The 23525-nt window shown below is 41.4% G+C and overlaps 1 protein-coding gene across 7 annotated transcripts in view; it reads right to left on the reverse strand.

Annotated features, from left to right (window-relative positions):
• LOC106591277 (immunoglobulin superfamily member 1) overlaps positions 1–23525 on the reverse strand; it is a 102573-nt gene that overhangs the window by 54796 nt on the left and 24252 nt on the right. For 3 of the 7 annotated variants that reach the window (XM_082965211.1, XM_082965210.1, XM_082965215.1), the window contains exons 2-10: positions 12753–12797; positions 12211–12492; positions 11830–12108; positions 9822–10082; positions 9355–9636; positions 4642–4902; positions 4172–4456; positions 886–1146; positions 415–696 (exon numbers count right to left, since the gene is read on the reverse strand). In XM_082965211.1, the coding sequence (XP_082821337.1) occupies positions 415–696; positions 886–1146; positions 4172–4456; positions 4642–4902; positions 9355–9636; positions 9822–10082; positions 11830–12108; positions 12211–12492; positions 12753–12797 (2238 nt within the window). The remainder of the gene's footprint in view (positions 1–414; positions 697–885; positions 1147–4171; positions 4457–4641; positions 4903–9354; positions 9637–9821; positions 10083–11829; positions 12109–12210; positions 12493–12752; positions 12798–23525) is intronic. The other 4 variants (XM_082965212.1, XM_082965213.1, XM_082965214.1 and 1 more) reach the window with 4 other exon arrangements.

The following is a 23525-nucleotide window of genomic DNA, read 5'->3' on the forward strand; positions in this document are numbered from 1 at the left end:
ATTCATCTCAATACTCTACTCTTTTTCCTGAAGTGTCCACTACCCACATGGTGGTCCTCTGTAACACAGTTGGTAGAACATGGACCATGTAACATTAACATGTAGATGTGCTGCCCGTGTTGTAACAGACACCATAATGGCACAGATACAAAGATGAAACCTCTATATAAATAATGTTTTCCTTTATGTTCAAACATGAAGTTTAGGAGTCAGTGTACAGGACATACTCCTCTCAATAGAAATACTGCATGTGTATAAACAATTACTCTGTACTAAACTATTTTAACAATATGTTTGTTATTGCTTTGGAGATTGGAGACTTCACAGAACAACACTGTCCCTATACTTTAACTAAGATTTCTGACACAATATAAATAGTGGCCATCTTTATGACAAAAATACAAAGTAACTCACCTTTTACAGTGAGAGTAATAGCATTACTAGGTTGTGAAGATGTGGGTCTAGACACTCTGCTCCCTTCACACCAGTACTGACCCTGGTCAGACTCAGCAGCTCTACTGATGGTGTGAGAGACTCTAATGTTACTGTAACCAGACTGGGATACTACATTATCATTGCTGTCTTTGTACCACTTATAGCTCCAGCTACTGTCAGACCCTACTGAACACGTCAGAGTAACTGTCTCTCTAGTGTATGCAGGGTTTGGCTTTACAGTCAGAGTAGTATTGGGAAGAGCTGTGAAAATAAAGCACAAAACATCTGGATACATGCCTGGTAATTCAGCTGTTGCTGTAACGTTGTGATAAAAGTATATTTTACATATGTTGACTCCATTCAGTTAGAATTTCCAGTGTATGCAATTAGATTAACCCCCATTGGCTTTAAATTTAGAAAGCTCAGATTGAAGACAAACAGTGAGCTCACCAGTGATGATGATGGGGAGAGCTGAGCTGTGATCTGACTTCTGGGGCCGACCTCTCCTCGTCCCAACACACTGGTACTGACCAGCCTGGTCAGAGAGAGAGATGATGGTTTTTCTGGTCTGAATGGGAAGCTCTTCGTTGTATCTGAACCAGCGGTACGTCCAGCCTGTGTAGTCTGATATGTCACACTGCAGAGTGACTGTCTCTCCAGGGTAGAGGAGACCCTGTGGAGTGACGATCTTCACTAAGGCCGTGGGCAGAGCTGTGGAAACAGTTATATGAAGACAAATGCAGTCAGAGCACCAATCTTTCCAAAGTATGATCTGACTTCAGTAAGTAGTACGGTAACTATTAATTTAGACATATAAACTATATATGCAAAAGTATGTGGATACCCTTTCAAGTTAGTAGATACGGCTTTTTCAGCCTCACCCGTTGCTGACATGTGTATAAAATCAAGCACACAGCCATGCAATCTCCATAGACAAACCTTGGCAGTAGAATGGCCTTACTTGTAACGTCCGTCGTATGAATTGGACCAAGGCGCAGCGGGTTGAGTGCTCATTTTGACGTTTATTTTAAATAACCACAAACACTTCACAAAAACAAGCAAACGGACGAAAACATAACAGTTTGCAGGCTAACCCTAGCAGTGCAAAACAACCTCCCACAATTCCCAAAACAAACATACTCCTAATTATAGGGCCTTCAATCAGAGGCAACGATAACCAGCTGCCTCCAATTGAAGGCCCCAATCCCAATTACTAAACATAGGCTACAGTAGAGCACAGAGCAATTGATAAGAGAATTATCTAATAAATGTAAATGAATCAATAAACCATGATGAATTATTAGTCATACAGCAGGTTTAATGAATAATCAATGTAATGATCAATGTAGGGATCGATTAGTCTGATTAGTTCCGGAAAGTCCAGGAACCACTGGAGATGGAAAGAAATGTGTGTATGCAATTAGTATAGAGAGATAGAGGGACAGATGGTCAAGGGAGTAAAAGCTTCAAAGAGTTCTTAACCTTGAGGGAAAAGAACAGGCTGAGCTCTGGATAGTGATAAACAGTGTGAGAAGTTTATGGGGGATGCAGGTCACCAACGGATTGTGTGTAAATGCATGTGCGTAAGTTAGCAAGAACTATATAATGACTGTTTTGTTATCCTGACCTCAGAACGTTCTCTGAATAAAGCTACAGAAACCTTTTGCAGAAAGCTGAGTCCTTGCTTAATTATTTTAACACATTGTCTTACAAACCTTGGGCATTAGTCAAGGCGAATTGATTATTGATCATTATCATCGAGATATAAAATTCCTTTAACAGCAATACATTCAGCTAGAGTACAGTAGAGTACAGTACAATAGAGTAGGGTACAGTTCAGTAGAGTACAGTACAATAGAGTAGGGTACAGTTCAGTAGAGTACAGTGCAATAGAGTAGGGTACAGTTCAGTAGAGCACACTGCAAAACATTCAATTAGTGTACAGTAGAGTAGGGTACAGTACAGCAGAGTATGGTACAGTACAGCAGAGTGAAGTACAGTAGAGTAGGGTACAGTACAGCAGAGTAGGGTACAGTACAGAAAGAGTAGGCTTTCAGTTCAGTAGAGTACAGTAGAGTAGGGTACAGTTCAGTAGAGTACAGTACAATAGAGTAGTGTTTCAGTCATTAGAGTAGAGAACAATGGAGTAGGGTACAGTTCAGTAGAGTAGGGTACAGTTCAGTAGCGCACACTACAATAGAGTAGGGTACATTTCAGTAGTGTACAGTACAATAGAGAAGTGGACAGTACAGTAGGGTACAGTACAATAGAGTACAGTACAATAGAGTAGGGTACAGTACAATAGAGTAGGGTACAGTACAGTAGACTACAGTACATTAGAGTAGGGTACAGTACAATAGAGTAGGGTACAGGTCAGTAGAGCACAGTACAAAAGAGTAGGGTACAGGTCAGTAGAGCACAGTACAAAATAGTAGGGTACAGGTCAGAATAGCACAGTACATAAGTGTAGGGTACAGTACAGTAGAGTACAGTAGAGTAGTGTACAGTACAGCAGAGTGTAGTACAGTAGAGTAGGGTACAGTACAAAAGAGCACAGTACAATATAGTAGGGTTTCAGTTCAGTAGAGTACAGTAGATAAAGGTACAGTTCAGTAGAGTGCAGTACAACAGAGTAGGGAACAGTTCAGAAGAGCACAGTAAAATAGAGTAGGGTACAGTTCAGTAGAGTACAGTGCAATGGAGTAGGGTACAGTTCAGTAGAGCACAGTGCAAAACATTCAATTAGAGTACAGTAGAGTATGGTACAGTACAGCAGAGTGAAGTACAGTAGAGTAGGGTACAGTACAGCAGAGTAGGGTACAGTACAAAAGAGTAGGCTTTCAGTTCAGTAGAGTACAGTAGGGTACAGTTCAGTAGAGTACAGTACAAAAGAGTAGGGTACAGTTCAGTAGTGTACAGTACAATAGAGAAGTGGACAGTACAGTAGGGTACAGTACAATAGAGTAGGGTACAGGTCAGTAGAGCACAGTACAAAAGAGTAGGGTACGGTACAGTAGAGTAGTGTACAGTACAGCAGAGTGTAGTACAGTAGAGTAGGGTACAGTACAAAAGAGCACAGTACAATAGAGTAGGGTTTCAGTTCAGTAGAGTGGAGTACAATAGAGTAGGGTACAGTTCAGTAGAGCACAGTAAAATAGAGTAGGGTACAGTTCAGTAGAGCACAGTACAATAGAGTAGGGTGCAGTTCAGTAGAGTAATATATAGTTGTAGTAGTGTTTTGCTCAAATAGATGTCAATGTTTGGGGTCTTGGAGGGTTGGAACCCCCTGTTGGCTATTCATCTCAATACTCTACTCTTTTTCCTGAAGTGTCCACTACCCACATGGTGGTCCTCTGTAACACAGTTGGTAGAACATGGACCATGCAACATTAACATGTAGATGTGCTGCCCGTGTTGTAACAGACACCATAATGGCACAGATACAAAGATGAAACCTCTATATAAATGTTTTCCTTTATGTTCAAACATGAAGTTTAGGAGTCAGTGTACAGGACAGACTCTTCTCAATAGAAATAGGTGTATAAACAATGACTCTGTACTAAACTATTTTAACAATATGTTTGTTATTGCTTTGGAGATTGGAGACTTCACAGAACAACACTGTCCCAACACTGTACCAATACTGTCCCAATACTGTCTCTATACTTTAACTAAGATTTCTGACACAGTATAAATATAGTGGCCATCTTCATGACAAAAATACAAAGTAACTCACCTTTTACAGTGAGAGTGACAGGATCACTTGGTTGTGAAGATGTGGGTCTAGACACTCTGTTCCCTTCACACCAGTACTGACCCTGGTCAGACTCAGCAGCTCTCCTGATGGTGAGGGTGTCTCCTGTTATAGTGTATTTGACAGACTGGGACACTACATTATAATTCCTGTCTTTGTACCACTTATAGCTCCAGCTACTGTAAGACCCTACTGAACACGTCAGAGTGACTGTCTCTCCAGTGTATGCAGGGTTTGGCTTTACAGTCAGAGTAGTTTTGGGAAGAGCTGTGAAAATAAAGCACAAAACATCTGGATACATGCCTGGTAATTCAGCTGTTGCTGTAACGTTGTGATAAAAGTATATTTTACATATGTTGACTCCAGTTAGAATTTCCAGTGTATGCAATTAGATTAACCCCCATTGGCTTTAAATTTAGAAAGCCCAGATTGAAGACAAACAGTGAGCTCACCAGTGATGATGATGGGGAGAGCTGAGCTGTGATCTGACTTCTGGGGCCGACCTCTCCTCGTCCCAACACACTGGTACTGACCAGCCTGGTCAGAGAGAGAGATGATGGTTTTTCTGGTCTGAATGGGAAGCTCTTCACTGTATCTGAACCAGCGGTACGTCCAGTCTGTGTAGTCTGATATGTCACACTGCAGAGTGACTGTCTCTCCAGGGTAGAGGAGACCCTGTGGAGTGACGATCTTCACTGAGGCCGTGGGCAGAGCTGTGGAAACAGTTATATGAAGACAAATGCAGTCAGAGCAACAATCTTTCCAAAGCATGATCTGACTTCAGTAAGTAGTACGGTAACTATTATTTTAGATATATAAACTGTATATGCAAAAGTATGTGCATACCCTTTCAAATTAGTGGATTTGGATTTTTCAGCCTCGCCTGTTGCTGACATGTGTATAAAATCAAGCACACAGCCATGCAATCTCCATAGACAAACATTGGCAGTAGAATGGCCTTACTGAAGAGCTCAGTGACTTTCAACGTGACACCGTCATAGGATGCCACTTTTCTAACGTCAGTTTGTCAAATTTCTGCCATGCTAGAGCTAACCCGGTCAACTGTAAGTGCTGATATTGTGAAGTTGAAACGTCTAGGAGCAACAACGGCTCAGCTCCAATATGGTAGGCCACACAAGCGCACAGAACGGGACCGTCAAGTGCCGAAGTGCGGAGCGCGTAAAAATTGTCTGTCCTCGGTTGAAACACTAACTACTGCGTTCTAAACTTCCTCCAAAAGTAAACTCAGCACAATAAATGTTCGTCGGGAGCTTCATGATATGGGTTTCCATGGCCGAGAAGCCGCACACAAGCATAAGATAACCAATACAATAGAGCAGGGTAGTAGAGCACTGTACAGTAGAGTAGGGTACAGTTCAGTAGAGTACAGTACAATAGAGTAGGGTATAGTACAGTAGAGCCCAATACAATGGAGTAGGGTACAGTTCAGTAGAGCACAGTACAATGGAGCAGGGTACAGTTCGGTAGAGCTCAGTACAATGTAGTAGGGTACAGTGCAGTAGAGCACAGTGCTATAGAGTAGGGTAGAGTTCAGTAGAGCACACTACAATAGAGTAAAATATAATTAAGTAGAGTACAGTACAATAGAGCAGGGTAAAGTTCAGTAGAGCACACTGTAATAGAGTAGGGCACAGTACAGTAGAGTAGGGTACAGTTCAGTAGAGTATAGTACAATAGAGCAGGGTAAAGTTAAGTAGAGCACAGTACAATAGAATAGGGTATAGTACAGTAGGGTACAGTACAGTATAGTAGAGTAGGGTACAGTTCAGTAGAGCACAGTACAATAGAGTAGGGTACAGTTCAGTAGAGCACAGTACAATAGAGTAGAGTACAGTACAGTAGAGCACTGTACAGTAGAGTAGGGTACAGTTCAGTAGAGCACAGTACAATAGAGTAGAGTACAGTACAGTAGAGCACAGTACAATAGAGTAGGGTACAGTTCAGTAGAGCACAGTACAATGGAGCAGGGTACAGTTCGGTAGAGCACAGTACAATGTAGTAGGGTACAGTGAGGTAGAGCACAGTGCAATATAGTAGGGTAGAGTTCAGTAGAGCACACTACAATAGAGTAGAATATAATTAAGTAGAGTACAGTACAATAGAGCAGGGTAAAGTTCAGTAGAGCACACTGTAATAGAGTAGGGCACAGTACAGTAGAGTAGGGTACAGTTCAGTAGAGTAGGGTACAGTTCAGTAGCGCACACTACAATAGAGTAGGGTACATTTCAGTAGTGTACAGTACAATAGAGAAGTGGACAGTACAGTAGCGTACAGTACAATAGAGTACAGTACAATAGAGTAGGGTACAGTACAATAGAGTAGGGTACAGTACAGTAGACTACAGTACATTGGAGTAGGGTACAGTACAGTAGAGCACAGTATAATAGAGTTGGGTACAGTTCAGTAGAGCAGAGTGCAATAGAGTAGGGTACAGTACAGTAGAGTACAGTAGGGTAGGGTACAGTACAGTAGAGTACATTACAATAGAGTAAGGTACAATTTAGTTCAGCACATTACAATAGAGTAGGGTACAGTTCAGTAGAGCGCAGTACAATAGAGTAGGGTGTAGTTCAGTAGAGTACAGTACAATAGAGTTGGGTACAGTTCAGTTGAGTACATTGCAATAGAGTAGGGTATAGTTCAGTAGAGCACAGTACAGTAGAGTAGGCTACAGTAGAGCACAGAGCAATTGATAAGAGAATTATCTAATAAATGTAAATGAATCAATAAACCATGATGAATTATTAGTCATACAGCAGGTTTAATGAATAATCAATGTAATGATCAATGTAGGGATCGATTAGTCTGATTAGTTCCGGAAAGTCCAGGAACCACTGGAGAGGGAAAGAAATGTGTGTATGCAATTAGTATAGAGAGATAGAGGGACAGATGGTCAAGGGAGTAAAAGCTTCAAAGAGTTCTTAACCTTGAGGGAAAAGAACAGGCTGAGCTCTGGATAGTGATAAACAGTGTGAGAAGTTTATGGGGGATGCAGGTCACCAATGGATTGTGTGTAAATGCATGTGCGTAAGTTAGCAAGAACTATATAATGACTGTTTTGTTATCCTGACCTCAGAACGTTCTCTGAATAAAGCTACAGAAACCTTTTGCAGAAAGCTGAGTCCTTGCCTAATTATTTTAACCCATTGTCTTACAAACCTTGGGCATTAGTCAAGGCGAATTGATTATTGATTATTATCATCGAGATATAAAATTCCTTTAACAGCAATACATTCAGCTAGAGTACAGTAGAGTACAGTACAATAGAGTAGGGTACAGTTCAGTAGAGTACAGTACAATAGAGTAGGGTACAGTTCAGTAGAGTACAGTGCAATAGAGTAGGGTACAGTTCAGTAGAGCACACTGCAAAACATTCAATTAGTGTACAGTAGAGTAGGTACAGTACAGCAGAGTATGGTACAGTACAGCAGAGTGAAGTACAGTAGAGTAGGGTACAGTACAGCAGAGTAGGGTACAGTACAGAAAGAGTAGGCTTTCAGTTCAGTAGAGTACAGTAGAGTAGGGTACAGTTCAGTAGAGTACAGTACAATAGAGTAGTGTTTCAGTCATTAGAGTAGAGAACAATGGAGTAGGGTACAGTTCAGTAGAGTAGGGTACAGTTCAGTAGCGCACACTACAATAGAGTAGGGTACATTTCAGTAGTGTACAGTACAATAGAGAAGTGGACAGTACAGTAGGGTACAGTACAATAGAGTACAGTACAATAGAGTAGGGTACAGTACAATAGAGTAGGGTACAGTACAGTAGACTACAGTACATTAGAGTAGGGTACAGTACAATAGAGTAGGGTACAGGTCAGTAGAGCACAGTACAAAAGAGTAGGGTACAGGTCAGTAGAGCACAGTACAAAAGAGTAGGGTACAGGTCAGAATAGCACAGTACATAAGTGTAGGGTACAGTACAGTAGAGTACAGTAGAGTAGTGTACAGTACAGCAGAGTGTAGTACAGTAGAGTAGGGTACAGTACAAAAGAGCACAGTACAATATAGTAGGGTTTCAGTTCAGTAGAGTACAGTAGATAAAGGTACAGTTCAGTAGAGTGCAGTACAACAGAGTAGGGAACAGTTCAGAAGAGCACAGTAAAATAGAGTAGGGTACAGTTCAGTAGAGTACAGTGCAATGGAGTAGGGTACAGTTCAGTAGAGCACAGTGCAAAACATTCAATTAGAGTACAGTAGAGTATGGTACAGTACAGCAGAGTGAAGTACAGTAGAGTAGGGTACAGTACAGCAGAGTAGGGTACAGTACAAAAGAGTAGGCTTTCAGTTCAGTAGAGTACAGTAGGGTACAGTTCAGTAGTGTACAGTACAATAGAGAAGTGGACAGTACAGTAGGGTACAGTACAATAGAGTAGGGTACAGGTCAGTAGAGCACAGTACAAAAGAGTAGGGTACGGTACAGTAGAGTAGTGTACAGTACAGCAGAGTGTAGTACAGTAGAGTAGGGTACAGTACAAAAGAGCACAGTACAATAGAGTAGGGTTTCAGTTCAGTAGAGTGGAGTACAATAGAGTAGGGTACAGTTCAGTAGAGCACAGTAAAATAGAGTAGGGTACAGTTCAGTAGAGCACAGTACAATAGAGTAGGGTGCAGTTCAGTAGAGTAATATATAGTTGTAGTAGTGTTTTGCTCAAATAGATGTCAATGTTTGGGGTCTTGGAGGGTTGGAACCCCCTGTTGGCTATTCATCTCAATACTCTACTCTTTTTCCTGAAGTGTCCACTACCCACATGGTGGTCCTCTGTAACACAGTTGGTAGAACATGGACCATGCAACATTAACATGTAGATGTGCTGCCCGTGTTGTAACAGACACCATAATGGCACAGATACAAAGATGAAACCTCTATATAAATGTTTTCCTTTATGTTCAAACATGAAGTTTAGGAGTCAGTGTACAGGACAGACTCTTCTCAATAGAAATAGGTGTATAAACAATGACTCTGTACTAAACTATTTTAACAATATGTTTGTTATTGCTTTGGAGATTGGAGACTTCACAGAACAACACTGTCCCAACACTGTACCAATACTGTCCCAATACTGTCTCTATACTTTAACTAAGATTTCTGACACAATATAAATATAGTGGCCATCTTCATGACAAAAATACAAAGTAACTCACCTTTTACAGTGAGAGTGACAGGATCACTTGGTTGTGAAGATGTGGGTCTAGACACTCTGTTCCCTTCACACCTGTACTGACCCTGGTCAGACTCAGCAGCTCTACTGATCGTGTGAGAGACTCCAATGTTACTGTAACCAGACTGGGATACTACATTATCATTCCTGTCTTTGTACCACTTATAGCTCCAGCTACTGTAAGACCCTACTGAACACGTCAGAGTGACTGTCTCTCCAGTGTATGCAGGGTTTGGCTTTACAGTCAGAGTAGTTTTGGGAAGAGCTGTGAAAATAAAGCACAAAACATCTGGATACATGCCTGGTAATTCAGCTGTTGCTGTAACGTTGTGATAAAAGTATATTTTACATATGTTGACTCCAGTTAGAATTTCCAGTGTATGCAATTAGATTAACCCCCATTGGCTTTAAATTTAGAAAGCCCAGATTGAAGACAAACAGTGAGCTCACCAGTGATGATGATGGGGAGAGCTGAGCTGTGATCTGACTTCTGGGGCCGACCTCTCCTCGTCCCAACACACTGGTACTGACCAGCCTGGTCAGAGAGAGAGATGATGGTTTTTCTGGTCTGAATGGGAAGCTCTTCACTGTATCTGAACCAGCGGTACGTCCAGTCTGTGTAGTCTGATATGTCACACTGCAGAGTGACTGTCTCTCCAGGGTAGAGGAGACCCTGTGGAGTGACGATCTTCACTGAGGCCGTGGGCAGAGCTGTGGAAACAGTTATATGAAGACAAATGCAGTCAGAGCAACAATCTTTCCAAAGCATGATCTGACTTCAGTAAGTAGTACGGTAACTATTATTTTAGATATATAAACTGTATATGCAAAAGTATGTGCATACCCTTTCAAATTAGTGGATTTGGATTTTTCAGCCTCACCTGTTGCTGACATGTGTATAAAATCAAGCACACAGCCATGCAATCTCCATAGACAAACATTGGCAGTAGAATGGCCTTACTGAAGAGCTCAGTGACTTTCAACGTGACACCGTCATAGGATGCCACTTTTCTAACGTCAGTTTGTCAAATTTCTGCCATGCTAGAGCTAACCCGGTCAACTGTAAGTGCTGATATTGTGAAGTTGAAACGTCTAGGAGCAACAACGGCTCAGCTCCAATATGGTAGGCCACACAAGCGCACAGAACGGGACCGTCAAGTGCCGAAGTGCGGAGCGCGTAAAAATTGTCTGTCCTCGGTTGAAACACTAACTACTGCGTTCTAAACTTCCTCCAAAAGTAAACTCAGCACAATAAATGTTCGTCGGGAGCTTCATGATATGGGTTTCCATGGCCGAGAAGCCGCACACAAGCATAAGATAACCAATACAATAGAGCAGGGTAGTAGAGCACTGTACAGTAGAGTAGGGTACAGTTCAGTAGAGTACAGTACAATAGAGTAGGGTATAGTACAGTAGAGCCCAATACAATGGAGTAGGGTACAGTTCAGTAGAGCACAGTACAATGGAGCAGGGTACAGTTCGGTAGAGCTCAGTACAATGTAGTAGGGTACAGTGCAGTAGAGCACAGTGCAATAGAGTAGGGTAGAGTTCAGTAGAGCACACTACAATAGAGTAAAATATAATTAAGTAGAGTACAGTACAATAGAGCAGGGTAAAGTTCAGTAGAGCACACTGTAATAGAGTAGGGCACAGTACAGTAGAGTAGGGTACAGTTCAGTAGAGTATAGTACAATAGAGCAGGGTAAAGTTAAGTAGAGCACAGTACAATAGAATAGGGTATAGTACAGTAGGGTACAGTACAGTATAGTAGAGTAGGGTACAGTTCAGTAGAGCACAGTACAATAGAGTAGGGTACAGTTCAGTAGAGCACAGTACAATAGAGTAGAGTACAGTACAGTAGAGCACTGTACAGTAGAGTAGGGTACAGTTCAGTAGAGCACAGTACAATAGAGTAGAGTACAGTACAGTAGAGCACAGTACAATAGAGTAGGGTACAGTTCAGTAGAGCACAGTACAATGGAGCAGGGTACAGTTCGGTAGAGCACAGTACAATGTAGTAGGGTACAGTGAGGTAGAGCACAGTGCAATATAGTAGGGTAGAGTTCAGTAGAGCACACTACAATAGAGTAGAATATAATTAAGTAGAGTACAGTACAATAGAGCAGGGTAAAGTTCAGTAGAGCACACTGTAATAGAGTAGGGCACAGTACAGTAGAGTAGGGTACAGTTCAGTAGAGCACAGTACAATAGTGTAGGGTACAGTACAGCAGAGTACAGTAGAGAAGGGTACAGTAGACAATAAAATACAATAAACAATGACTCTGTACTGTACTAAATTAACAATATGTTTGTTATTGCTTAACAGAACAACAGAAAATATGTTTCACTGTCCCAATAATTTTAGAGCTCACTGTAACGAAGAATTCTGACACGCAGACCATGATTGACTCAATATAAATAGTCAAAAACATCAATAAAGCACAACAAAGTAACTCACGTTTTACAGTGAGAGTGACAGGATCACTTGGTTGTGAAGATGTGGGTCTAGACACTCTGTTCCCTTCACACCAGTACTGACCCTGGTCAGACTCAGCAGCTTTACTGATGTGAGAGACTCTAATGTTACTGTAACCAGACTGGGACACTACATTATCATTCCTGTCTTCGTACCACTTATAGCTCCAGCTACTGTAAGACCCTACTGAACACATAAAAGTAACTGTCTCTCCAGGGAACACAGGGTTTGGTTCTACAGTTAGTGTAGCTTTGGGCAGAGCTGTGAAAACATATCACAGATTAGACATATTACCTAAACTGGATACATGAGTAACTATTTCAAATGACACTGTTATAGTGATACTGACTATAGTGAACTTACCAGTGACACTGATGGTGACGTCATCACTGGGTAGTGACCTCTGGGGCCGATCTGTCCTCAGCCCCTCACATCTATACTGACCAGTCTGACCAGTCTGACCAGTCAGAGTGATGGGGATGTTGAATATGATACCTTTACTGGTCTGACTGGGAAGGTGTTGGTTGTCTCTGAACCAGTAGTACGTCCAGTCTGTGTAGCCTGGTATGTCACACTGCAGACTGACTGTCTCTCCAGAGTAGAGGAGACCCTGTGGAGAGACACTCACTGAGGCTCTGGGCAGAGCTGTAGAAAGACACATGAAGTTAGTTGATTCATACATAGAATCTGCTCTATCATGATTAAATGTAGTTCTGAATATCTGGGAGCTGTTGGGGTGTATGGTCAGAACAGCCTTCGCCGGTCCTGCACAAAATCAAACCAGCATGATACACACACTAAAAACTGAAAATATGTCCAGCCAAAATCAGCTTTAAAAATCACAAATACAGAAATAGGATGAAGCATTAAAAGATGGAGGCTTGATGAAGTGAACAAATATCTACCATCATCATCTTCAGAGTGTCCAGAGATGATGTGTGTATTCAGCACTACAACAAAGATAGTCACATTGCACCAATATTAGCTTGAAATAAATAACATGCCATATTCAGGTTACTGATTACCAAATACTTTATACTTACTGTACTTTATTTTAAAGGTGCAATTTCCACATTTTTTTTTAGCACCATTCATTCGGAAAGAGTGTAACTTGTTATTGCCTCATTCGGAAAAAACACATGATTCCAGAACAAATCAAATGTTTTGGGACACTACACATATCAAATCAAATCAAATTGTATTTGTCACATGCACCAAATACAACAGACCTTACAGTGAAATGCTTACTTACAAGCCCTTAACCAACAATGCAGTTCAAGAAAGAGTTAAGAAAATATTTACTCAATAAACTAAAGTAATAAATAGTCACATTAAAATAAAAAGTAACATAATAAAAATAATGATAATGAGTCTATATACAGGGGGTATGGGTACCAAGTCAATATGTGGGGGAATGGTAGTAGAGTTATTTTGTACATGTAGGTAGGGGTAAAGTGACTATGCATAGATAACACACATTGAGTAGCAGCAGTGTAAAAACAATGGTAGGAGGGACATGTCAATGTAAAATGTCCGGATGCCAATTTCATTATTTGTTCAGCAGTCTTATGGCTTGTGGGTAGAAGCTGTTAAGGATCCTTTTGGTCCTAGACTTGGCCCTTCGGTACCGCTTGCCGTGCGATAGCAGAGAGAATAGTCTCTGACTTGGGTGACTGGAGTTTTGAACATTTTTTGAGCCTTCCTCTGACACCGCATAGTATATAAACTCAGCAAAAAAAGTAACATCCCTTTATCAGGATACTGTCGTTGAAAGATCATTCGTAAAAATCCAAATAACTTCACAGATCTTCATTGTAAAGGGTTTAAACGCTGTTTCCCATGCTTGTTTAATGAACCATAAACAATTAATGAACATGCACCTGTGGAAAGGTCGTTAAGACACTAACAGCTTACAGACGGTACGCAATTAAGGTCATAGTTATGAAAATTTAGGGCACAAAAGAAGCCTTTCTACTGACACCAAAAGAAAGATGCCCAGGGTCCATGCTCAACTACGGGAACGTGCCTTAGGCATGCTGCAAGGAGGCATGAGGACTGCAGATGTGGTGCAGTCATGAGTGAACAGGGAGTACAGGAGGAGACTGAGCACCCACCCTTGAGGGGCACCTGTGTCGAGGATCATCGTGGCAGATGTGTTGTTACCTACCCTTACCACCTGAGGGCAGCCCGTCAGGAAGTCCAGGATCCAGTTGCAGAAGGAGGTGTTTAGTCCCAGGGTCCTTAGCTTAGTGATGGTCTTTGAGGGAACTGTGGTGTTGAACACTGAGCTATAGTCAATGAATACCTCATAGGTTCTCACATAGGTGTTCCTTTTGTCCCAGTGGGAAAGGGTAGTGTGGAGTGCAATAGAGATTGCATCATCTGTGGATCTGTTAGGGCGGTATGCAAATTGGAGTGGGTCTAGGGTTTCTGGGATAATGGTGTGTATGTGAGCCATGACCAGCCTTTCAAATCACTTCATGGCTACAGACGTGAGTGCAACTGATCAGTAGTCATTTAGGCAGGTTACCTTAGTGTTCTTGGGCACAGCGACTATGGTAGTCTGCTTAACTTCTTTAGGATAGGGGGCAGTATTTTCACGGCCGGATAAAAAATGTACCCGATTTAATCTGGTTACTACTCCTGCCCAGAAACTAGAATATGCATATAATTAGTAGATTTGGATAGAAAACACTAAAGTTTCTAAAACTGTTTGAATGGTGTCTGTGAGTATAACAGAACTCATATGGCAGGCCAAAACCTGAGATGATTCCATACAGGAAGGCCCTGTCTGACAATTTGTTGTCCTTCTGTTGCATCTCTATCGACATTACAGCATCTGTGCTGTAACGTGACACTTTCTAATGTTTCCTTTGGCTCTCTAAAGCCGCCAGAAAGTGGAATGGCATGTTTGCTGTGTCTGGGCAAAGTACAGCAGCTCTGTTTGTGAGTGGTCAGCCTGGGGACAGTGAGACTGGAGATGCGCGGTCACGAGACTTCTCCATTTTGTTCTTTCAGCCTTTGAATGAATACAACGTTGCCCGGTTGGAATATTATTGCTATTTTACAAGAAAAATAGCATAAAAATTGATTTTAAACAGCGTTTGACATGCTTCTAAGTACGGTAATGGAATATTTTGAATTTTTTTGTCACGAAATGCGCTCGCGCGTCACCCTTCGGATAGTGACCTGAACGCACGAACAAAACGGAGGTATTTGGATATAACTATGGATTATTTGGAACCAAAACAACATTTGTGGTTGAAGTAGAAGTCCTGACGAAGAACAGCAAAGTTAATCCAATTTTTCTAATAGTAATTCAGAGTTTAGGTTGTCCCAAACTTGGTGGGTGTCAAATTAGCTAGCCTGTGATGGCCGAGCTATGTACTCAGAATATTGCAAAATGTGCTTTCGCCGAAAAGCTATTTTAAAATCGGACATAGCGATTGCATAAAGGAGTTCAGTATCTATAATTCTTAAAATAATTGTTATGTATTTTGTCAACGTTTATCATGAGTCATTTAGTAAATTCACCGGAAGTGTTCGGTGGGTATGCTGGTTCTGAACATCACATGCTAATGTAAAAAGCTAGTTTTTGATATAAATATGAACTTGATTGAACAAAACATGCATGTATTGTATAACATAATGTCCTAGGAGTGTCATCTGATGAAGATCATCAAAGGTTAGTGCTGCATTTAGCTGTGGTTTGGGTTTATGTGACATATATGCTTGCTTGGAAAATGGCTGTGTGATTATTTGTGTCTATGTACTCTCCTAACATAATCTAATGTTTTGCTTTCGCTGTAAAGCCTTTTTGAAATCGGTCAATGTGTTAGATTAACGAGAGTCTTATCTTTAAAATGGTGTAAAATAGTTCATTGTTTGAGAAAATTGAATTGTGGCATTTTAGTTGGTTTTTGTATTTCGCGCCGTGCGACGCCATTGGCTGTTGGCTAGGGGTTCCGCAGGCGGAACGGGGTTCCGCTAGCGGAACGTCTGTCCTCAACAGGTTAAAACATGTTGGTATTGCAGACTCGCACAGGGAGAGTTTGAAAATGTCATGAAGACACTTGCCAGTTGGTCAGCGCATGCTCGCAGTACACTTCCTGGTAATCGGTCTGGCCCTGTGGCCATGTGAATGTTGACCTGTTTAAAGGTCTTACTCACATCGGCTGTGGAGAGCGAGATTACACAGTCTTCCGGAACAGCTGGTGCTGTCATGCATGTTTCAGTGTTATTTTCCTCGAATAGAGCGTAGAAGTAGTTTAGCTCGTCTGGTAGGCTCGTGTCACTGGGCAGCTCTCGGCTGTGCTTCCCTTTGTAGACTGTAATGGTTTGCAAGCCCTGCCAAATCCGATGAGCGTCAGAGCCGGTGTAGTACGAGCCTGTGTAATATGATTCAATCTTAGTCCTGTATTGATGCTTTACCTGTTTGCGTCTCTCTGTGTGAAGTAAAGGTGGTCCAGAGTTTTTTCCCCCCCTCTGGTTGCACATTTAACATGCTGATAGAAATTTGGTAAGATGGATTTAAGTTTCCCTGCATTAAAGTCCCTGGCTAATTGGAGCTTCGCCTCTGGGTGAGCTTTTTCCTGTTTGCTTATGGCGAATACAGCTCATTGAGTACGGTCTTAGTGCCAGCATCAGTCTGTGGTGGTACATAGACGTCTACGAAAAATACAGATGAAAACTCTCTAGGTAGATAGTGTTGTCTACAGCTTATCATGAGATACTCTACCTCAGCCGAGCAAAACCTCGAGACGTCCTTAGATATTGCGCACCAGCTGTTATTTACAAAAATACATAGTCTGCCGCCCCTTGTCTTACCAGATTCTTCCGTTCTATCCTCCCAATACAGAGTATAACCAGCCAGCTGTACTGTATGTTTATAATGTTGTCGTTCAGCCATGACTCCGTGAAGCATAAGATATGACAGTTTTGAATGTCCTGCTGGTAGTTTAATCTTCCGCGTAGGTCATCGATTTATTTTCCAACGATTGCACGTTTTCTAGCAGAATGGAAGGCAGTGGGGGTTTATTCCATAGCCCACGAATTCTCAGAAGGCAGCCTGCCCTCCGGCCCCTTTTTCTCTGCCTTCTCTTCACGCAAATGACGGGGATCTGGGCCTGTTCCCGGGAAAGCAGTATGTCATTCACATCGGGCTCGTCGGACTCAAAGGATAAAAAGGAGTATGCCAGTTTGTGGTGAGTAATTGCAGTTTTGATGTCCAGAAGTTATTTTCAGTCATAAGAGACCGTAGCAGCAACATTATGTACAAAATAAGTTACAAAATAAGTTACAAACAACGCAAAGAAACGAACAAAAAACACAATTGGTTAGGAACACGTAAAACGTAGGCCTTCTTCTCCGGTGCCATCTTGTGTCATGGCTCACATCAACACCATCATCCCGGAAACCCTAGACCCACTCCAAGTCACCTGTTCCCTGGAACAGGCACCCCACTGCCAGGTCTCTGACCTCCTCCCTATACGCTTTGCCTATTTGATGGTTCGTCTGAGGGCATAGCGAGATTTTTATAAGTGTCCGGATTAGTGTACCGCTCCATGAAAGCGGCAGCTCTAGCCTTTAGCTCAGTGCGGATGTTTGCTGTAATCCATGGCTTCAGGTTGGGATCTGTACGTACGATCACTGTGGGGACGACGTCGTCGATGCATTTATTGATGAAGATGGTGACCGAGGTGGTATACTCCTCAATGTCATTGGTCATCTGACCACTTCCGTATTGAGCGAGTCACTGGTACTTCCTGCTTTGGTTTTTGCTTGTAAGCAGGAGTCAGGAGGATAGAATTATTGTCAGATTTGCCAAATGGAGGGCGAGGGAGAGCTTTGTATGTGTCTCTGTGTGTGGAGTAAAGGTGGTGTAGGGTTTTTTTCCCTCTGGTTGCACATGTGACATGCTGGTAGAAAGTTGGTAAAACTGATTTAAGTTTGCGTGCATTAAAGTCCCCGGCCACTAGGTGCACCGCTTCTGGATGCACATTGTCTTGTTTGCTTATGGGCTTATACAGCTCGTTGAGTACGGTCTTAGTGCCAGCATCGGTTTGTGGTGGTAAATTGATGGCTACGAATGATATAGATGAGAACTCTCTTGGTAGATAGTGTGGTCTACAGCTTATCATGAGGTACTCTACCTCAGGCGAGCAAAACCTTGAGACTTCTTTAATATTGGAAATCGTGCCCCAGCTGTTATTTACAAACGGACACACACCCCCACCCCTCGTCTTACCAGACATAGCTTCTCTGTCCTTCCGATCCTCACATATGCATTCCTCTTTTCCAGGTGGTTGAGAGCTGTGTACATGGATCTTCACATGTGATCACATAACCTTTCACATGTGGAATCAATGAAAACCATTTGGTTTTAGAACACTTCACATGTGATGATATTTCATATGAAGTTTCAGATGTAGATATTTTTAACACTACATTTCACAGGTGATGCCCTAAAATGTGTCGTTAGGATGTCCCCGGGCCGTCACACAGTCACAGTGTTTTCAACGTTCATATTTGACACACTTTGACATGATTACATTGTGATTGTTTATTTATACTGTTATTATTATTCAAGATATCCACTTGACCAAGAAAGAGAAAGTAACTTAACTAAATGACTACCGACCCATTGCACTCACTTCCATCATTATGAAATACTTTGAGGGGCTTGTCAAAGACTACATCACATCCTCCCTCCCCGACACACTCGACCCTCTCCAATTCCCCGACTGTCCCGACAGATCCACGGACAACACAATCGCCATTTCAATGCACACAGCCCTCACCCACCTGGACAAGAGGAATGCATATGTGAGGATGCTGTTTATTGACTACAGCTTGGCTGTCAATACTATAGTGCCCTCTAAGCTCACCAGAAAACTCACAGCCTTGGGACTGAACTCCTCCCTATGCAACTGGGTCCTGGACTTCCTGACGGGCAGCCCTCAGGTGGTGAAGATAGGCAACATTACCTCATCAACACAGATTCTCAACACATGGGCACCACAAGGGTGCATCCTCAGTCAACTGCTGTACTACCTGTAATAACACAACTGCATGGCCACACACAGTTCCAACTCCATCATCAAGTTCACTGGCGACACAACAGTACTAGGCCTGATTATCAACAGCGGCGAGACACCATACATTGAGGAGGTAGGCACTCTGCCAGTGTGGTGCCAGGTAAACAACCACTCCCTCACCTTCAGCAAAACAAATTAGCTGATTGCGGACCTCAGGAGGAACCAGGTTGGACATGCCCCCATCCTCATCAATGGGGTCACAGTGGAAACAGTCAAAAACTTAAAGTTCTTTGGCGTACATATGTTAGAGGAGCTGAAATGGTCAAACCACATGGACACCGTGGTGAGGAGGGCTCGACAGCAACTCTTTAACCTCAGGAGGCTTATGAAATTTGGCCTTTTCCCAAGGGGCCTCACAGTATTCTACAGGAGCACCATCAATAGCATGCTGTCGGGCTGCATTACAGCCTAGTATGTCAACTGCATCACAGCCTGATACCGACAATTACCCTGCCCACACCCTAATGGACATTTGTATTTTTCATTGTCACAGTTGTAAATATGTATATATTATATTATTTTATTTATTTTTATTATTGTTTCATTTACACCTGAACTGTTGGATCTCAGAGCTTAAGTAATTCAGTGTACACTGCAATTACATCTGTGACCTTATGCATGTGACTAAATAAACAACTAATCTAAATGCAACATGTCCTCACAAGCATTTCACTACACCCGCAATAACATCTGATAAATATGTGTACGTGACCAATAAAATGTGATTTGATTGAAACTAACAATCTCTTGGTTCATGGCATTCCAATCTTCCACGGCACCGTTTCTGTGTCAATAACTGATTTCACCTGTATTCCTAAATGTTGAACTTTACTGTAAATCTCAGCTTTGTTTAAAAATACACTCAATAAAACCTATTATATTTATCATAGTTATTCAGGAGTAACATTAAAACAGAATAATATGCCCCACCAACATTAGACAATTATACAGAAAACCCTCAAATTACTGAATCCAGTCAATTAAATCAATGATGACAGAATAGTCAGATTAACTGATAAGTAAAATAGCAGTGCAGATGGCATTATTTTGCAAAGTGCAGAGATGTATAGGTAAATCATCTGTGGGGACATCTGAGAATGCAGAAGTACAGACTTGTTAGCACAGCAGAAATATCAGCGTACCCCAAATTTAGAGGTTGTGAGTTTCAAATCCCAGGTGGGGTCATATTGAAGTGATCATGTCAAATGTACAGCATGTCACTCACCTTAAAACTCCTACACCATTTAATTACATCCCTTGCAAAAAAGACTGTTTTCACATGTTGATCTGACATTTTCACATGTGAAAACAAGAGACGTGAGGTAAATCTTGAAACCATATGTTCACATGTATTAAATTAATATTAGCGGCACCTTTTCACGAGAGAAATATTACGTTTACACCTCACATGTGAACTGCAACAATTTCACGTGTGAAAGATTTTCACATGGGAAAACCTCTCTGTAGAATTGCATTTTCACATGTGAAAAAATGGTAAACTTGAAAATTGAAATTTGCTGTTTTAGTTGTGAAAATTTTATCACGTTTAGTTTCATGGTATCACATTGAAATTGTGTTGTCACATTTATTTCACGAGATCATGTTTTCATGTGCTAAAATATTTTCACGTGTAGTTTAATGTTGTCACAAGTCACTTTACATGTTGTCAGCTACAGTACGAGCAGCATACCACCTTTCATCCCACTGCTGTCTTGCCTCTGAAGCTAAGCAGGGTCGGCCCTGGACTATCTCTGGATGGGAGACTGCTAGAGGTGGTGTTGGAGGGTCAGTAGGGGCCATTCTTCTCTCTGGTCTAAGGAGATCCCAGGGCAGTCTAGGTGACATTTCCTTGCTTAGGGTGCTGTCTTTCTGATAGGAAGTTAAACGGTTGTCCTGACTCTCTGTGGTTATTAAAAATCCCAAGGCACTTATTGTAAGACTAGGGATGTTAACCCTGGTGTCATGGCAACATTCCCAACCTGGCCCCCTTCCATCATAGCTGCCTAATCATCCCCCTCATTACTAATTGGCATAATACAGTGTCTTCATAAAGTATTCACACTCCTTGCCTTTTTCCACATTTTGTTGTGTTACAGCCTGAATTTCAAATTAATTAGATTGAGATGCTTTGTCACTGGCCTACACACAATACCCCCTGGGATAATTACAAATGAAAAGCAGACATTTCTTGAGTCAATAAGTATTCAACCCCTTTCTTATGGCAAGCCTAAATAAGTTCAGAAGTGAATTGTGCTTAACAAGTCACATAATAAGTTGCATGGACTCACTATCTGTGCAATGATAGTGTTTAACATGATTTTTGAATGACTACCTTATATCTGTACCCCACACAGACTATTATTTCTAAGGCCCCTTAGTTGAGGTGAATTTCAAACACAGATTCAACCACAAGACAAGGTTTTCCAATGCCTCTCAAAGATGGGCACCTATTGGAAGATGGGCAAAATTTTAAAAAAAAGCAGACTTGAATATCCATTTGAACATGGTGAAGTTGGTAATTATACTTTGGATTGTCTATCAATACACCCAGTCACTAGAAAGATACAGGTGTCCTTCCTCACTAACTTGCCGGAGAGGAAGGAAACTACTCAGGGATTTCACCATGAGGCCAATGGAGAGTTTTTAAAACAGTTAAAGTTAAATGGCTGTAATAGGAGAAAACTGAGGATCGATCAACATTGTAGTTACTCTACAATACTAACCTAATTGACAGAGTGAAAAGAAGGAAGCCTGTACAGAATACAAATATTCCACAACATGCATCCTGTTTGCAACTACACACTAAAGTAATTCTGCAAAAAATGTGGCAAAGCAATACCGTTTTTTGTACTGAACACAAAGTGTTATGGTTGGAGCAAATACAATACAATACATTAAAAATGAGTACCACTCTTCATGTTTTCAAGTGGGGACTGCATCATGTTATGGGTATGCTTGCAATCGAGGACTGGGGAATTTTTCAGGATAAAAAATAAACAGAGTTAAGCACAGGCAAAATTCTAGAGAAAATCTGGTTGTCTGCTTTCCACCAGACCCTGTAGATTAATTCACCGTTCAGCAGGACAATAACTTAAAACAGAAGGCCAAATCTACAATGGAGTTGCTTACCACGAGGATTGTCAATGTTCTTGAGTGGCTGAGATACAGTTTTGACTTTACTTGAAAATCTATGGCAAGACCTGAAAATGATTGTCTAGCAATGATCAACAACGAATTTGACAGAGCTTGAATCATTTAAAAAATAATAATGGGAAAATATTGCACAGTCCAGGAGTGGAAAGCTCTTAGAGACTTACCCAGAATAACTCACAGCTGTAATCGCTTTCAAAGATGATTCTATAAAGTAATGACTCAGGGGTGTAAATAATTACGTAAGATATTTCTGTATTTCATTTTCAATAGATTTGCAAACATTTCTAAAAACATGTTTCACTTTGTCATTATGGGTATTGTGTGTAGATGGGTGAGAAAAGTAAACAATTTAATACATTTTGAAATCAGGCTGTAACACAACAAAATGTGAAATTAGTCAAGGGGTATGAATACTTTCTGAATACTTTCTCCACCTAATAGCTGATGTGTGGTGAGCGTTCTGACACACAAATGGTCGCCTTGCATCACCCAGGTGGGTGCAACACATTGCTGGTGGATGAGGTGAGTTTCCCCCTACTATGTAAAGCGCTTTGAGTACATCTGGTAAAAAAGTGCTATATAAATTCAAAATATAACACAGAATATACTGTTATTTCATGACAATGTTTGTTAACAATATCAGTGTAAACAAACATTGTACATTAACTCATTCCCCTAGCAACATTCCTCAGCTGTATACCACAGCAAGTGGTAAGGTGGCCGTTTTGTGGTAGTTTCAATTACGGACTAATAAGCATTTGTACTGTTTTATCAATAAGGAATAAAACACAAAACTAAAGCATAAAACTGTACATGCATGTCTTATTCCTTTTTTCCATCAAAGGTTTAGTAAATCAGGTAATTAGTGTTCATACACAAACACACTAACTCATTCTACAGAAATGAACAAAGGCTGTGACAAAAAATAGTAGCGTTTAAAGGCGTGTTTATTTTCTGACCAACCTCTCTGCATGGCCCCAAACTGCATGATCTCACACTGGTTCCTTCCTCTTTATTGGAGGAAAAGAGGATGGAACGAGAATAGAATAGATGCTTGTAGGCCCTTTGCTAAGTTGTCAGGTTTCAATACTACCCAGCTAATTTCAGTTGTTCCACTGATCACCAAGTAAATTTAACAACTTCAGCCTCCACCCACTTAACAAACACACACACACGTGTACACACTTACATGCATCCACCCGCACATACACACACACATGCATGCATGCTTGCACGCGTGTGTCCTTAGAGACAACCCAACAGCTGAGGATAAACTGTTACAGTCTTTCACTAAAGGACCTTTACAACGGTGAACTTTCTCTCCGTCTAATAGATTCTGCAAGGAGCATAGGACCATGGAAAACAGAGTAGGAAGGAACAACCTGTTTAGTCATACCACTTCTCCAAGAGAAAATAAACAAGTGTAAA

This window comes from Salmo salar, chromosome 18, assembly GCF_965601325.2.
Source record: "Salmo salar chromosome 18, fSalSal1, whole genome shotgun sequence".
In the NCBI taxonomy this organism is placed as follows: Eukaryota; Metazoa; Chordata; class Actinopteri; order Salmoniformes; family Salmonidae; genus Salmo; species Salmo salar.